The sequence below is a fragment of the Loxodonta africana genome, chromosome 6 (assembly GCF_030014295.1).
Source record: "Loxodonta africana isolate mLoxAfr1 chromosome 6, mLoxAfr1.hap2, whole genome shotgun sequence".
Classification (NCBI taxonomy): domain Eukaryota; kingdom Metazoa; phylum Chordata; class Mammalia; order Proboscidea; family Elephantidae; genus Loxodonta; species Loxodonta africana.
Genome location: NC_087347.1, coordinates 117,809,205 through 117,827,305, shown reverse-complemented (window position 1 = coordinate 117,827,305; position 18,101 = coordinate 117,809,205). Strand labels below are relative to the sequence as shown.

At 36.2% G+C, this 18,101-nt stretch overlaps 1 protein-coding gene across 7 annotated transcripts in view; it reads left to right on the top strand.

The window, feature by feature from the left end:
* The window catches only part of SLC35F5 (solute carrier family 35 member F5), a 62,172-nt gene that overhangs the window by 15,502 nt on the left and 28,569 nt on the right, over positions 1-18,101 (top strand). For 5 of the 7 annotated variants that reach the window (XM_010586353.3, XM_003405870.4, XM_010586351.3 and 2 more), the window contains 5 exons: positions 4,194-4,275; positions 5,009-5,096; positions 8,743-8,807; positions 11,003-11,107; positions 15,233-15,392. In XM_010586353.3, the coding sequence (XP_010584655.1) occupies positions 4,194-4,275; positions 5,009-5,096; positions 8,743-8,807; positions 11,003-11,107; positions 15,233-15,392 (500 nt within the window). Of the gene's footprint in view, positions 1-4,193; positions 4,276-5,008; positions 5,097-8,742; positions 8,808-11,002; positions 11,108-11,971; positions 12,322-12,351; positions 12,470-15,232; positions 15,393-18,101 lie in introns of those variants that run through there. The other 2 variants (XR_010322338.1, XM_064287276.1) reach the window with 2 other exon arrangements.

Below are 18,101 nucleotides of genomic sequence, written 5' to 3'. Positions count from 1 at the left end.
TATTTTATATACCTTTCATTGCAAGTAACCTAATCCTACCCAGCAAACCAAACCCACTGCGGTTGAGTTGATTCCGACTCAGCGACCCTATAGGACAGAGTAGAACAGCCCCATGGGGTTTCCAAGGCTCTAAACCTTTACAGAAGCAGACTGCCACATCTTTCTCCGGTGGGTTCAAAATGTCGACCTTTCAGTTAGCAGCTGAGTGCTTTAACCATGGCGCTACCAGGGCTCCTTAACCTAATACAGGTCTGCTTAATATGAGCCCTTAATATGCAGATTTATTCTGAGCATGTTAAAGCACTAAACTGTACAGTGTCATTTTTATTACCCTTATTATAAGGTTTTTCAGCTTCACGGTTTGGTTTCTCATAGTCATTACATGGCTCATTTTTCACTGTCCCCTGCAAATAGTCTGTTTTTGTAATAACTGGTGAATATATTCTGTACAAATCAAAAGAAATCTTTGGGACTTGTAATATGATAATTACATATGTAATAGAAATAATTTAAAGGCTCATATATTAGGATTATACTATTGTGATTTCTGATTGTTTTAAATTAGTAGCAGGCAGGACTAAAAATATATATATATATATACATATATATATATATATATATACGTAAATTATATGCTACCTAATTTCCAAAAGAGATTTGAGATGGCTGGTGATAAAAAACACCTGTACACTAAAAGTTAAAGGTGATAAGATAAGAGCCAAATTGAAAGGGTTAATGGGTTGAAGAGGGAGGTGGCTGTGAAAGGGAATGGTTATATCAAGAACTTCAGCCTAAAGAAAGCAAGCTACTCAGGCGAGCACACGCCTTACCCCTAGGCACATTGACAGGCAAGGCAAAAAGAAATTACACAGCTTATTGTCTATTAAGGGAAACCCTGGTGGCATGGTGGTTAACTGCTACGGCTGTTAACCATAGGGTTGGCAGTTTGAATCCACCAGGTGCTCCTTGGAAACTCTATGGGACAGTTCTAATCTGTCCTATAGGGTCGCTGTGAGTCGGAATCGACTCAACGGCACTGGGTTTGGTTTTGGGTTATTGTCTATTCAAAGAAATTATCTCACTTCATTGGATAAAGCAAACATTTTTGTAACTCAGAACTCTGAGAGAAATTTATTACAGTTTCTTATGTCATAAGGCACTATTCTGCATATCAGGTTTAGAAATATGTGCAGATAATAGTCTTTTTTTTTTTTTAAACTCAATGTTAAGTTCTGAGAGCAGAAAGCTATGTTAGTCCTTAGTAAAGGCATTTCTGTGGGAAGTCAGAGTAATCTAGTCCAGTATATAGCTTTTACAAACCTAACTTAATAGTGAAATCTTAGGGAAGGTCTGGAGCAGTGCTGTTCAATAGAAATAAACAGGAGCCTAAAATGCAGGCCATGTGTGTGTTTTTAAAGAAACACATTGCTTATTTTAATGCTGTGTTTTACTAACCCACTCACTATACATAAAATATGTGTATGCTAATGTTATCAATATAGAAATCAATGATGTGAGAATTTACTTTTTTATTTTTTTTGGTGCTAACGGCTTTGAAATCTAGTATGTATTTTACACTTAGAAATTTCATTTTGGGCTAGCCACATTTCAGTTGCTCAGTAGCTAACTGTGGCTAGTGGCTAATGTATTGATAGTGCAGGCCAAAAGGAGTTAAAGATTATTATATTTGCCAGTCTTCCTAGAATATAGTTTGCCTCATTAGGGCTTATGTTGTTTTTTTTTTTCCCCTATAAAATATAATATAGGTGATACTGGCTTTACCAAGAATACCTTTTATGATAATTTTAAAATTAATTACCACTCATGAAATAAGTAAATTGTTTACTAGAGAATAGTTATTTTCAAGGGTTGTCCTCAATTCGGGAACAATGAAAGGAAACATTATAAGAATAATTTTTTATTGGAAGATAATTTGGATCTTTTGTAATGAGGGTACCTTGGGTTGGAGAGAGCTGGAAAACAGAGTTTTGGGAGATGGGGAGAAGGAGCAAGGTCTTTCTGGAAGGATTCATAGCTCTTCATGAATCCTTATGATCTTTGAGTGCCTGCTATCTGCTTTCATTTCTCAATCTTGCATTAGAGCGACCAGTGAGATTGTTTGGAAAATGAGCACAGTATCTAAGTATTAACGTAGTAAAGGAAGTGGGTCAAGAAGGCTAATTATCGCGCTATACACATTATCTGTTCTTACAGAGAATCTCCAAAAGATAATCCAGGGCAGAATCTTCTGCTTTTCTAACACTTCAGCTACAGGCAGCTTGTGGCTCCTAATGCTGTTTATGTTTGATATTGCCCATCTTGTCAATTGCTACCTCATTTCCTTATTTAGATAAAGCAAACAAAAAACCTAAACCCATTGCCGTCAAGTCGATTCTGACTCGTAGCCACTGTGTAGGGCAGAGTAGAGCTGCCCCATAGGGTTTCCGAGGCTGTAATCTTTACAGGAGCAGGCAGCCACACCTTTCTGCCATGGAGTGGCTGGTTGATTTGAACCACCAACCTTTCAGTTAGCGGCCAAGCTCTTAACCACAGTGCCACCAGGGCACCTCCTCTGGTTAAAAAAAAAAAAAAAAAATTTTTTTTTTTTTTTAGATAAGAGAAATTATCTAGGAAGTCAGAGGACTGCAGATGTAGTCAAAATCACATCTTGGGCTCAGGACAGATGAAGTGAAGATGGCTAGCTCTCAGGAATCTTTAGCTTTTAGTAGTGCTCTGAGATTATATGGTTATGTTGCTTCTTTGAAATTTAAATGCTAAGAATTATACTACTCGCTTAACTACAAGTTCTGAGAGAGGTCAAGAGATGGCCCTCTCTTTAATAGATATGGGTCATTCTTCCGTGGAATATGATTATTCCATCAGTCTGTCTAAGTATCAGAAATGCCAGAAGCAGGCTAGCAATTAATTTACTTTGATTGCTTTTGTACTGTACAGTTTACCAAAAACCAGACTGCTCAAAAATGTAGATTAACAGCAATGCTTTTATTCCACTGGGTGAGAGCATCAATTAGTACAGCCACTTTGGACAATAGTTCGGCATCACCTAATAAAGTTGAGGGTGTACATCCTTAGGACCCTCCAATCCGTTTCTTAGTGTATACTTTGATAACAGCTATGCACATGTGGACTGAGAGTTATATACTAGAATGTTGATGTGTTATTTGAAATAATAAGTGTCCATGAACAGAAAAATGAATGCCTTGTGGTAAGATGCATTAGAATACGCTGTAACAGTGAAAATAAATGAATTCTGGACACATACACGCACGTCAAACTTCTCCAAAAGGAGGTCTTGTTTCTTATTCCATAAATCAAGGTGGCCACAGGGTTGGTGATAAAGAACATCCTGGTCTGGATGAGAAGAGGAGAAATAGAGAGGAAGAAAAAAGTCCTCATAGGAGAAAAACTTCCTTCACTGTATCCAAGTCGTGGAGACTCTTTGGTTTATGTCTCCGAACTGAGTATTAGGAAAACAATCACAATTAGTAAATTTAGAATTTTTACAAAAACCAAAAAACCAAACCCACTGCCGTCAAGTTGATTCCGACTCATAACGACCCTATGGGACAGAGTAGAACTGCCTGTTTCCAAGAAGCACCTGGCGGATTCAAACTGCCAACCTTTTGGTTAGCAGCTGTAGCACTTAACCACTACGTCACCAGGGTTTCCAGAATTTTTATAGAACGTTTCTGAATTTCCAGAGTGGCTGTATAGCCTGTACTGGATAGCATCTATCTGTCCATCCCCATAAATACCATCTTGTTCAGTAGATTTCTCATGCTGTATTCATCTGTGCGTTACATAAGGCATATTTCAACGTTTAAGCATTTTCTGAAGTGTAAATTTCATTTAGGCAAACTTAATAGAGTGCTACCTGTGCTTGGATAAAGCAGGTTTTAACATTGATTTGATAATTGATTTTACCCACATTAAAAAAAAAACCGGAACGGTAATTTTTAATAAATTATTATTGTTAATTTTTCTTAAGGGAAATTGGGTAGCAAAGCCTTTTTATAAATTATTTGTCCTTTTGGGGGGCCAGTAATTTTTCAATACAAGAACAGCTTTTAAAACCTCATGATACGAGTATAGAGGGAGAAAAAGAGGGGGAATATAAATTGTAATAACAAATATGCCATTTGTTAGGTTTCACTTGTTTTCTTTTTCTTTAGTGGTTTTTGGCGAATTTGTCATATCAAGAAGCACTTTCAGACACACAAGTTGCTATAGTTAATATTTTGTCTTCAACTTCTGGTAAGAAATTTTTCTTCAGAACCTGTATTATAAACTGAAGTCTATTTTTGATACACACACCCGTACAGATTTCTATCTTGTTATAAATTATTATAACAGTACGTTAGTGTATTATCACTGCTTCGTAATGTTTATAGTTTTATGCCATGGCCTGTGTTATTTATATTCCTATAAATACATTATAGTATTTCTTATACAACGAAGTATTAAAATTTCATAGGTTAGCTCTTGTGTTCCACTTGTCTTTCTCTTCACATAGCCTTTCTGAAGATGTTTTTCTAGACCCTGTGGCTAAATGTAATTGCTTATTTCAGAACTATAATTTACCCTATGAAGGGTGTTTTATTTTTAAAATTGAAATCACCTTCCAAATCTGGAAGATAAAAAGTATTTTCGAAGCTGTAAAAATAACTTCAGTACTCAGGCTAGATTTCAGTGAGGTCAGAATGTCACTCTGAGTGCTATGTTTAACTCACTTCTTAGTTTAAGATAAATAGATTTATACTTGATCTGTATTGTTGAAATAAGCATAGTTTAGTTTTGAAATTGTTTTCATAATCTTTCAAAATTTCAGCCTAGCTAACTTCAGTCTTATTCTTAGTTATTTTAAAATGACAAGACATAGTTTAAAAGTTAGGTATGTAATTTACTTATTTAAACAACGAAGTTGGTAGTAAATAGTTTTGATAGTATTTAAGCTAATGCACTTTTTTTCATCCCCTTCTGCCCATAGGACTTTTTACCTTAATCCTTGCTGCAGTGTTTCCAAGTAACAGCGGAGATAGATTTACCCTTTCTAAACTATTAGCTGTAATTTTAAGGTAAGAATATAGTGTAATAGCTAGTTTTGCTACTTAAAAATACAGTGTTTTAAAAATTTCTGGTAGTGATAACAGGATAGTTTATATCATAGTGTATAGGCAAAGCAAGAGGTGGATAAAAGATTTTAAATGGACATCATGCTACTTAGCTCTGCCTCTTGTTGTTGACTCGTTTTCTAAACTTTCCTTGGTAGCGGAACAGGGGAAGGACCCTGAGGCAGCTTTGGTTCCTGTTCCTGTGATGGCAGACTTTTTAAGTATTGCACTGACATGTTCACGTTTCAAATGCCAACTTAATTCTCCTAACCTTCCCAGTTTCTGTTTCCTTTTCCTAAGACAACAATTTTTTGTTTGTGTTTTGGTTTCTAAAATCATAGAGTCTACTTCTAGAAATCTACCGTTCAATCTTCTGTGATTGTCTCAGCCTCTAGTGTTTTTTTTTTTTTTTAAGTTATTTTCTGTATATAGTAAGTCCCTGGTTACAACGTCTGATTTATAGACAACTCGAACTTGCCCTTTAATGTTATGTGACTTTGCCCTCACTTGGAAACAATTGAACCAACCCCTACACTCAACACATTCTTCCTCACAGTCACCTTCACATGAAAAGACTTTGAGCCCACTTGCACTAAACCAAAACCAAAAACCAAACCCATTGCCATTGAGTCGATTCCGACTCATAGCGACCCTATAGGGCAGAGTAGAACTGCCGCATAACATTTCCAAGGAGTGGCTGGTGGATTTGAACTGACAACTTTTTGGTTAACAGCCAAGCTCTTAACCACCAAGCCCCCAGGGCTCCTAAAGTAAGGCTAAATGAGAACCAGATGCACCTCTTCCCACTTACCTACAAATTTGACTTGAAGACACAGTTAGGAACAGATCTCATGAGTAACTTGGGGGCTGCCTGTAACTCAGTTGGCATTTTTTTTTTTTTTTTTACCACCACATAACACCAGTATTGTAGATGACTGTATTTCAATCTTTTGTTTTTATTTAATGTTGTTTATGTTTGTCTTGTCTTCCCTGCCAAAGGCCTTGGCATAGGGCTTTCTCCACAGACAATACTCAGAAAAGATGTGTTGGTTTTATAAAGCAGTTGTTTTTGTGAGAGGAAAGCGGAATGATTTAGTGGAGAGAGTAGTGTTTTTTACCTATCAGAGCTGAGTTTGAATCAGACCTCTGCTCTTTGTCCCTGGGCAGTTCTCTTAAATTCTCTGAGAGGGTTTCCTAGTTGAAAAAGTCGATCATTAATCTACCTTGCAAGCTTGTTTCAAGGTTTGAAAGTAAAGCGACTGTCATAGAGATTGATTGGTACGTGGCAGTCATAAAATGGTGGTTCTTGTTATATGGTTTTTCTTTTAGTTCTAAGGCTAAGTTGACCATGGTGGCTTCAGTGGGCAGTCTGGTTGATCCCAATAACTTGCTATGTAGACTTTAAGGCTGCTAGGAATTTATTCGTTTACGTGCTTGGCTCACGTTCTGACTGAGGATATTTTTGCATTAGTGAAATACAGCGTATTTGTATTGGGTAAGTAAAAGAGGTTTTATTCATCTTCATTCAGAATTTGTGCTAATTTCTAACTTCTCTTTGCAGTATCTTAACAAAGAAGGAAATGATTGTAAAATATTGAACTTATAAGTATTTTGATATTATTCCTTTCTTTAACATAGGTCTAGAACAGAGATGGGCAGATTTTGCTGGGTCAGCTGCCTGTTTTTGTTAATAAACATTTATTGGAACACAACCATTCTCATTAGTTTACATATTGTCTGTGGATGCCTTAGAGCTACAGTGGCAGAGTTGTGTCAGAGACCATACGGCCCACAGGCCTAGAATATTTACTACCTGTCCCTTTAAGGAAAAGTTTACTTGACTCCTGGTCTAGAAAAATTGTTATTTAGAAAATTTTTCTTGCACAAGTATATGTTCTTAAGAACTCTTTATTAAACAATGTTTAAATACTTTCTTTTGAACTGGCCTTATACAATGAGATTCCATTTCTGAGGTTAGTAAAAGAATTTCATATAGCCACAGTCTTGGCTGAGAAGCCAAGAAATCTCATTTGATCAATCGAAAGATGAAATAGCATAAAGTATTTGAGGGTATGGACTTAAGCCAGACTACCTGGAATCCAATCCTGCCTCCATCATTACTGGTTTTGAGATCTTGGGCAAGTTTCTTAACTCTCTGTGCCTTAGTTTCTTTGTCTGTAAATTGGAGATAATAATAGAATTTATCTCATAGGGTTATTATGCGGATTAATGATTTAAAATTTCTAAAGTGCTTGAAACAATGTCTGGTGTACAATAAGTGCTCAATTAGCCACTATTATTATTATATATATTAAATGGGATTAAACCCTCTTAGAATTGCTGTAAAGATAATATGACATAGTGTTATGTGATAATATGACACAAGGTTTCTAGTATGTTGTGTATGCTCGATAAAATGATAGCTGAATCAGAATTGAAGCAATGACTTTTTACAGAAAATTGCGATTATTTAATTGAAGGATATGAATATTTAATGTAAGAACTGGATGTGACTTGTGGTGGCATAATTCCATAGGGGAAAATTTTTATTTTTCATATTCCTCTCCCACTAGCACCCTGGTCTTTCTCATCAGTAGGTGAGAAAATTAGACTGATTTTTTTTTTAAGTTAGCAGTATTCCACCTGCTTGAAAAGATACATACAATTTACAAGATGTGTAGAGTGTAAATTTCATGAGGACAGAAACCGTATCTGTCTCGTTTGCTGCTGTAACCCAAATTGGAGTCCTGGTGGCACAGTGGTTAAGCATTCCGTTGCTAACCAAAAGGTCAGCAGTTTGAATCCATGAGCTGCTCTTTGGAAACCCTATGGGGCAGTTCTGCTCTGACCTATAGGGTAGGTTTGGTTTGTTTTTTAAAAAAATAACCCAAATTAGGTGCTCAATAAATAATCGAATGAATGAACGACCTCTAATTTCTCTGATTAACTCGGTCTTATTTTTATCCATTAAAATAATGGGATTAATGGAATTTTTAAAATATCTAAGGATAGTTTTAGTGTTAATTTGGCCTTTACCCATAAGCAAGAGTAGTGCCATTCTAGGTATATATGAGCATATGGTTGGTTATATGCTCAAAAGAAAGACTCGAAGGGTGATGACAGATTGGTTGATTCTCCCTCACATGAGAGACAGTAGGTAGCACAGGGAGAAGACCACTGGGCTTTGAAGCCAGTCTGCCGGATTCAGGTCCCAGCTGTGTAATCCTGGTCAGGTTATTTCACCTCTTTGTGCTTTCTTTTTTTTCATGTATAAAATGGAAATGACAATAATCACACCTTCCTTATAAGGTAATATTGTGCATTTTGTGAGGATAAAATGATTTTCTACAAGCGTAGCACTATAGGGTCCCTATGGGTCAGAATTGACTGGATGGCAACAGGTTTGGGTTTTTTTTTTTTTTTGCAAAGCACTTAGAATAGTGCCTGACGTATACTGCTTAGTTATTATTAATTAAATCACTAAATTCTTTGACAGTTTTACCTAAAGTTGAGATTAGTCTTGATCACTTGTAAATACTTTTTATCTTTGTAACTACCCTTTTAAGGAATTTATTATTTTGCTCATCAGTAATGACTGTTATCCTCATAGCATAGGAGGTGTTGTACTGGTAAACCTGTCAGGATCTGAAAAATCTGCTGGAAGAGGCACAACAGGTAAGTACCTGACTTTGGGTTCTCTCTGCTAGAGTATACAAGGAAGTTCTGTGCACACACGTGCGCACACTCTGTACCTCCGTAGGGCACACGGCGTCAAAGCAGGGTCAACTCTAACAGGCTAACAGGACTTTTTTTTTAATCTTCACTTTTGAAATAATGTGAAAACATTCAAAAATAATTTAAAAAATTCCAACATAGCTTTTGCCCAAATTTCCCGAATGTTAACATCTCATGTAACTACAGTACAGTTATGAAAATCAAGAATTTACATTGATACAATACTATTATCTAATTATTAGACTTTCTCACATTTCACCGTTTTCCCACTATGTTCTTTTTCTAGTCTAGGATCACTTGTATTTTTTTTTAGGATCACTTGTATTTTTTTTTTTTTTTTTAGTTGTCACGTCTCCCTAGACTCCTTAAATGTGGGACTGTTCCTCAATCTTTTTTTGTCTTTCATGACCTTGAAAGTTTTGAAGTATTGTCCAGTAGTTTCGTAGAATGTCCCTCAGTTTGGGTTTGTTTGATGTTTCCTGATTGTTAAATTCAAGTTGTACATTTTTGTTAAGAATACCGTAGAAGTGATATTATGTCTTGATTAGTGTTGTCAGGAAGCACATACTGTTCATTTGTCTTACTACTTGTGATGTTAACTTTATCACTTGGCTAAGGTGGTGTCTGCCAGTGTAAAGTCACTAATTTTTCTGTTTGTAAGTAACAAATATTTTGTGCGGAGATACCAACTACACAAATATCCTGTTTTTATCACACTTTCAGCCACTGATTTTACCATTCACTGTTGATTCTTGCCTGAAACACTTAACACTGTGGTGAACACCTAGTTTTTTATTCATTTTTAGATTTAACAAAAACAAAGGTAATTGGAGCCCAGCTTAATGGTTTCCACCTGGTTATTTGGAATAGAATACTGTTTTCTAAACTATTCCTAGTGAGCTGTGCCTTGAACTACCTCATCGCTTTCTCACGCAAGATTTTGTTGAGAGGGTTCTCCCTTGCTTTAAAAAAAGTTTGAAAGTAATAAAAAATCCAGTTTAATAAAACACTGGATTTATGGGTAATTGATTAGAGTATTAAATATGGTTGCTTAACAGACAGCACATTATTTGGCTTTATCTTTTAGAACAATTTTAGGGTTACGGAAGAGTTGCAGAGAAGTATGGAGAGTTCCCATAGCCTGCCCCCACAGTACGTACTCACACTCACACACAGTTTCCCCTATTACTAGCAACTTGTGTTACTGTGGTATATTTGTTACAGTTGATGAACCAATATTGGTATGTTATAAACCAAAGTCCATTGTTTACATTATGGCACACTCTTTGTGTTGTACAGTTTTGACAAAAGTATCATGTCATGTATCCACCATTATGTATCATACAGGATAGTTTGACTGCCATAAAAATGTGTTCGATTATTTTTGAAGATTTACTTAAACGTTTTTGAGAGTGGAACATTATTGAATTAAAGAGAATCAGTGCTTATTATTCACATACTGTGAACCCAGCAGTATGTTAGATATTGTGGAGCATTAAAAAGTATAAATTATGTGTTTGAAATTTTCAGGGGGTTCTTAATTTTGTTTAAAAAATGAAGCAACTCAAGAATAAAATAATACCATATGTAACTATAGTAAGTATGATATTGTCCAAAACAAAAGACAAATAGAAATTCAGCGAAGTACAGAGATGATGCTTTGTGGCAGAGGTGGGACATTAACAGAGCCTAGAAAATCTGGGTGGTGACGGTGAAATATATATTAAAGATGATACAGGGAGTGCTATGGGGGTGGGTAGAACAGTAAAAATAACGCTTTAGAGATGGAAAGAAGCATCGTAAAGTTGGACAGTGTCAAGTGTCAAAGTTGTTTGTATAGGAAAAAATAGGAAGTATGCATTTCAAAATTAAAAAACAAAGTATTACACACATATGTGTTCCATCTTATAACATGTATCCTAGAGCCTTGAGGTGACTGTTTTTGTACATATTTGTGCATTAAACTCCTTCCTGTACTTCTGGGGGACGTGAGTTGGGTGGGGTATACCTTATTTTTCTATTTTTGTATACTCATTGCTTAGAGTAGTGTCTGTCACATTATTAGATTTTAAATAAGTGAATGTTGAATGAGTTAATAAATGGAATTCTTTAAATTGTTATATTGACTTTTACAGGTTCCATTTGGTCTCTTGTTGGAGCTATGCTTTATGCTGTCTATATTGTTATGATTAAGAGAAAAGTAGACAGAGAAGATAAGCTGGATATTCCTATGTTCTTTGGTAAGAATATGTTAACTTGTAAGGCTATTTACTCTAAATGATTAACTTAACAGTTTTGGTTTTGTTTTTTTTGGGGGGAAGAGGGAAGTCTTTTTCTCCCCCATACATTTCTTTCTTTAAAATCATAGGGATTTAAGGATGGAATAGACCTTGAAGACTTGAAGTCCAGTCTCAATGTTTTTCCCTTACCATGTTCCGCATAGTCGTGCGCTTCTGTGAGGGAACACCCGTTCCCTGACGTGAGGCAGAGAAAGAAACTCCTTCTAACACCTCTCTTGCAGCAATTTTTTCAGCTCCTGAGTCAGATTTACGTTGTTGACGTGACAGAATTATGCTATTGTAAGCATGTGAGAGTATACCTGTTTTATTATAGTTTTGCCCTTTTTTAATTGTTTGAAGCACGGGATTGTGGAAACTGCCCCCCAATTTTATACATACACGTACACGCACACACAGACTTTTTTTTTTAATTGAAGCTTGTGGGCTGTGTAAAGTTTTCCCATTTGCACATTTCATCGTTAAGACTCAGATTCTTTTATGACATAGATTCTCAAATTACTCAATTATAGGTTCTGGCACCAATTCTTAGATTTCAGTAAGTAAAATACCTAATATGATTTATAAATCCTCCATTGCCTAAAATCAGCTCATTAAAGAACTTGTGGTATCTGTAGGATTGCAAGGAAAGAGCATGTTGACAAGATCTCTTACAAAACATAATTGAGTATCAGGGGATAAAGAAGCCTGATCATGAGAGTTCAAAGTGCAGCTGGATTCTAACTGTTGTGACTTCATTTATCTTACATTCACCTGGAAAATGGGAAAGTTGGACTAGACAAGTGGCTTCCAAACTCTGATTTACAGGAGATCCTGGAAGATTGGGAGGAGATGGAGTTGCATGTAGGAGCTTGGTTCCTGGACCCCTCTGCTAATTCAGCTGGAACAGCTCTGCTTGTAAAAAAGATTTTCTCCTAAAAGGCATTTGAATAACTTCACCTGATGACTAACAAAAATAAAACATTTGTAAAATCACCATACTGAGTGATCGTACGAGTATAGAATTCAGTAAATCTACCTGAAAGGTGATACTTTCAGTGATGTGGTATTGTAGAGTCATAGAACATTACACCTGGAATGAGATGAAATGCCAGTATTCTTTGAGTGTTCTTATTATGCATAAATGGGTGGGGCATTGATACTTTTTTTTTTTTTTTAACATTAAACTTGTTGCCATCTGCTGAAAGGTCAGCAGTTCAAACCCACCAGCTGCTCCACGGGAGAAGGATGTGGCAGTCTGCTTCTGTGAAGATACCAGCTTTGGAAATCCCATGAGGCAGTTCTACTCTGTCCTATAGGGTCACTGTGAGTTTTTAACGTTGGCATCTTTCAAAAAAATTGCTTAATTTACCCTTACGAGAGAGTGAATGTAGAAGTGTAACTCACATTGATCCTCTTTACCTATGACATGGTATGTAAAGGAAAACTGCTTTGACTTGGGCTTGAGAATAGACAGGATTTGGATAAGAAGCTAGGACTGGAATGTCAAGGGTTCTTTGGGTAAGGGAATGTGAGCCAGAGGCATAGCAGGCGGCAGTGAGTACCGCAGTGCAGTTTTGTCAGAGGGTTCTCTTGGTGAGAATAGGAAGGTACGCAGGGCCAGGTTCTGGAAAGACCAGAGACTAAAACCCAAAAAGCCAAACCTGTTGCCACTGAGTCGATTCTGACTCATAGGTGAAGCACCTTTTACCTTAGTCCTTAGAGGATGAAGAGAGGTGTATGGCGTATTGTTAATTTATATGGAAATTTGTAGACTTGGTAGTTCAGGGACCGCAAAATAGATTTGCTTCTTAATAATGCCAGATTTTTGCTTTTTAATTAGAATAATTTTTAATGCTAACCAAGCATTTTGAAGTCATAAGTCCCTTCTGTATGTGTGAGCTTTTGTTTGTTTTCAATTTTATCACTGGATGTCTTAATTTGGGCTCCCTAGAAGCAGGATATGAGTGAGACAGGGACTCGCTGTGGATAATTTATTGAGGGAGCACGGTGCAGGAAAAACTGGGAAGTAAGTGAGGGAAGCAGGTTAGATAAGGGGAAGAACTATTTGGTCTCAGGGAAAGTTGAGGCTTGGCCCAGTTCATGGCAGTTGGGGACAATCATAATTGTCCTGATCTTGAGCCACGACAGCCAATCTTGTAAATCCCACACCAGTTGTTGCTGCAGAGGGTATGGGTGGGAACTTCTTTGGAAGGTTGACTTGTTTGCTCTCTAAGGACAGTTCTTCAAAGAAGGGTGATAGTTGTGGGTTTTTAGCAACAGATAGGGAATGGGTGCTCCAGCCTCCTTGAAGTTTAACTACCCATTGCTGTCGAGTCGATTCTGATTTGTAGTGACCCCATAGAACAGAGTAGTAGAACCGCATCCTAGGGTTTCCAAGGAGCAGCTGGTGCATTTGAAGTGCCAACCTTTTCGTAAGCAGCCATAGCTCTTAACCACTGTGCTAGCAGGGCTCATAAGATTTAACTTAAAAAAAAAAAACCGAAACCCCTCGCCATAGAGTCGATTCTGACTCATAGCGACCATCCAGGACAGAGTAGAACTGCCCCGTAGGGTTTCCAAGGAGTGGCTGATGGATTTGAACTGCCAACCTTTTGGTTAGCTGGCAAGCTCTTAACCACTGTGCCCCCAGGGCTCCAACACCCTAAATCTTAGTTTTTTATTTGGTTGATAAACCAAATATAAAACATGTATTTATTGTAACAATTCAGTTTTAAGAAAGCTCTGTTTTTACCTCATGGATCTTAGAGCAGACTATGATAAATTATATAAAAAGTACAATAAAAATTACTCTAAAAAATAATGCTTTTTCTTTATAGTCTCTACATTCACGTGTATTTAGGTATATATAAACTTATATTTCTACAGTGGTAATAATAGCTAACCTTTATTTTAAGTGCTTACTATGTGCCAGACACTGGGCTCTATTATATAAATGTTTTGTCTAATCTTTCCAGCAACCTAATTATTTAACATTTATAGATTGGAAAACTGAGGCTTAAAAGGTTCTGTATCTTGCCTGAGGCCACACTGCTAGTGAATATTAGAGGTGGGATTGGAACCCAGGGTTGTCAGAATGCAAAGCACTTTTAACCACTGCACGTTGTAGCCTTCATTTATAGTCAGTCTGTATTTAATGTGAACCGAATGAACCCATTGTTTTCGACTCTATTCCGACTCATAGGGAGACCCTGTGGGACAGAGTAGAGGTGCCCCATAGGACTTCCAAGGAGCAACTGGTGGATTCAAACTTCATACCTTGTGGTTAGCAGCCATAGCTCTTAATTACCGTGCCATCAGGGCATTGAATAGCTATTTGTGTATGTATGTTAACTCACCAACTAGTTTATAAGCCCTGGGAAGGCAGGAACCAAGAATTTTATGTTATTTGCACTGACTGTACCTTCCTCCATTTTTCCTAGCATAACATAGCATAGGTGCTTTCAACATAAATGAGTCGTAATAAGAGAGCAGGCAGTCCAGTCCCTTGTGATTAATTTAGGCTCGTGTGCAACACATACATTACCAGTTATGTCTTAAATTCTAGGATACTACGTTGCTAGTAGCTAAGGGTAACAAGAAGAGCCCTGGTGGTGCAGTTTTTAAGCACTTGACTGCTAACGTGAAGGTCAGCAGTTCAAACCCACCAGCCACTCCAATGGAAAAAGATGTGGCAGTCTAGTTCTGTAAATATTACAGCCTTGGAAACCCTATGGGACTGTTGTACTCTGAGTCAGAATAGTCGACGCCAACAGATTTTTTTGTTTTTGTAAGGTTAACAACCCTTCTTTTTGAATTGGTTTAAGTGGTTTATTCCACAGTAGTTGCTCTATACATTGTGAATAGTTGATCCTCAAAGATTCAGTGCTCACCAGTGTTTGATACAGTTTTCTTTTGGTGTTGAGCTATTTACGGGGCTAACTTAAAAACAAACAAATGCCAATTCAGGGAACATGTTGGAGCTATTTGCGCAAAATTTAATGTTTTCTTGTTACAGAGATTTTATAAGTTTGGGAAATTGAAATTATAATTACTAACTTTTTTTTTTTTTCTTTTATATGTATTTAGGTTTTGTAGGTCTGTTTAATCTGCTGCTCTTATGGCCAGGTTTCTTTTTACTTCATTATACTGGATTTGAGGACTTTGAGTTTCCCAATAAAGTAGTATTAATGTGCATTGTCATTAATGGCCTTATTGGAACAGTCCTCTCAGAGTTCCTGTGGTTGTGGTATGTACTATTTATTGTCCTGTGATTTATTACTGATCAGTTTGTCAACTTGTGGACAGTTTGAACATGTAGATTTCTTCTCTCTTCTGACGACGCCTCCTGTGCACATCTCTACCCTACACACTTAAAAATTAGTATAAACTCCATTTGAGCAGGAGCATTGCTTGTTTTTATTTCCTAGTATGTTTTTGTTTCTCAACTTCTACATGCCCATTGCATAGAGTAATGCCTTACACATAGGAGGAACTCAATAAATACTTGTTGAATGATTGACTGTGAGTGTTACGCAAATAAAAGGAGTCACTATCTAATGGACATCCAAACTTACTAGGTATATATCCCAAGTATAAATGTATGATTCTAAGTGAGAACTTGGGGACTTTGCTCCAAGAACCTGGACTTGGAGATATCTGTTTGGCTGTTCGTAGTTTTTTTTTGTTTGTTTATTCTCAAGACCTTTCATATGGGTGAGTTATCTGTATAAACTCCGATTAATTTACAATGTTACTATAATTTTAAAATGACTGCGATAATTTAAAAGAGTTTGAAGGCAATATTATGTGTGAAGTTTTAGAAACCTTTCATACAGAGTTTCATACTTAATCCTGTTTCCATCTAATAGAAACAAAAAGAAAAACCAGTTGTACTTGAACTCCTAAATACATACCAGTTAAGACTATTGTTGAGTTTTCCCTTGCAAAAGACTGCAACAAAATAGTTTTTTTCCATAAAGTATTCTAGATTTTCTCCTTCAAGCTCTGCCATACTGGCCCCCACCCTCAGTCAAGGAAATATCTTTATTTTCTGAGTTTCTTCCACATAGTCTCCTTTTCATGTAGTACTTACTTGTTTACTTTGTATTATAGTTATTTATGTGGATTTCTGAATTCCTTTGCTAAACTAAAACTCTTTGATATCAGAATCCCTTGTCTCTTTTGTTTTTCCATCTTCATTGCTTACATTTGTAGGTGCTCAATTTTTTTAACCAAAAAGAAAGTACAATATTATATTTTGTATATTAATATGTATTATGTACCCTTTTGTTCTCTTGTGCTGTTTTTTTTTGTGTGTGTGTGTGTGTGCCTCCATTCTTGGTTCTGGGCAGCGATAACTACTTACTGGTAGGAGTTTGTTTTTCATCGAACCTAGTTGAACCATGAGAAATCGTTGCTCATCAACCATTTTTGATGACAATTTCATATGGTTTTGCCCAATACATTGCTGCTTTAAAATAATTATGCACTCACTGTATTTTAATATAAGTTCATATTCTCTAGTTTTCTGAGTTTAAATTAGAAGTAAGGAGTTATGTATTTGAAAAATAATTCAATTTCTCTTTGGGTGTTAGACTAGAGAAGGTTTTAGTATGGTCCTTATTATATTGAAAATCATTGTGTACTTTGACTATTCTACCTGAATAGTCAATGTATACAATGAAAGAAGACAATTAAATGTTATATGCTCTTTCTTTATTGAAAGCTGTATTTTGAATATTTGAATATTTCTCTGTTTTCACCAGACTTTAGTGTAGGCTTCTGAAGACTATTGAATATGAGTTTGCTATACATCTAATCTCGTTATTATATGAGCTTTTTGAATTTGCACTCTGGAAAACTTAGACTTTTAAACAAATAATACAATAACATGTTTTGAAATATTTTGTTCTTTTTTTTATTTAACTTTTTAATTAAAAGGATAATGCATACGAAAGTATACAGAAGGGTTTACAAGACAAGGAAATCTCCCTTCTACCCCAAATTTTGCATTCCTTCTTCCCAGAGGCAACTACTATTAACTTCTAAAGCTTCTAAAATTTTTCTGTACCTACAGAAGTATGTTGTTCCGTTAATTTTTCCTCAGACTTTTTTTACTTTTAACAAAAACAAACAAAAAGAAAAAACCCATTGCCATTGAGTTGACTCTGACTCATAGAGACCCTATAGGACAGAGTAGAACTGCCCCACAGAGTTTCCAAGGAGTGCCTGGTAGATTCGAACTGCTGACCCCTTGGTTAGCAGCCGTAGCTCTTAACCACTACGTTACCGGGGCTTCCAAAGCAGGAGCATTTTATGGATTGTACTATACTTTTTTCACAAATTGTTGTCTTGGAAATCCTTACATATCAGTACTTAGATTCAACTTATTTTTTTAAAAAGGCTGCATAGTATTCCAATCCGTTATGTAACAACGGATATATGTTTAGCCAGTTTCTTGAGAGACATTTTAGGTTTCTAATCGTTTGCTTTGTAAATAATATGGCATTGAACCTTCTCTTATATGTGTCTGCTTATTGTGCATGTATTTTTGCATAATATAGGTATATAATAAATACCTGTAAGTAGAAAAGACTGAGTCAAAACAGTAGACTTTAAATTTTGGTAGATAATTGCAAAATTATTCTCTAGAGGGGGAACACAATTTATATTTCCAACTGTATATATGTGTTTATTGTTGAATAGTTAATTAGAATACTCAAAGTCATACATTGTGGTCATAGCTTTACTTATCCTTAAGTAGGATGGAGTTTTTAGGATCTTGCAAAGTTGTGTTTTTCAGATATACCTCTACACTCATGCCTTTAAGAGTACTTATAATAGCTCTTTGCTGCTGTTATTTGCTGTCCAGTCGATTCTGACTCAGGGTGACCCCATGTGTACAGAGTAGAACTGCTTCAGGGTAGAACTGCTCGATAGGTTGTGACCTTTCAGA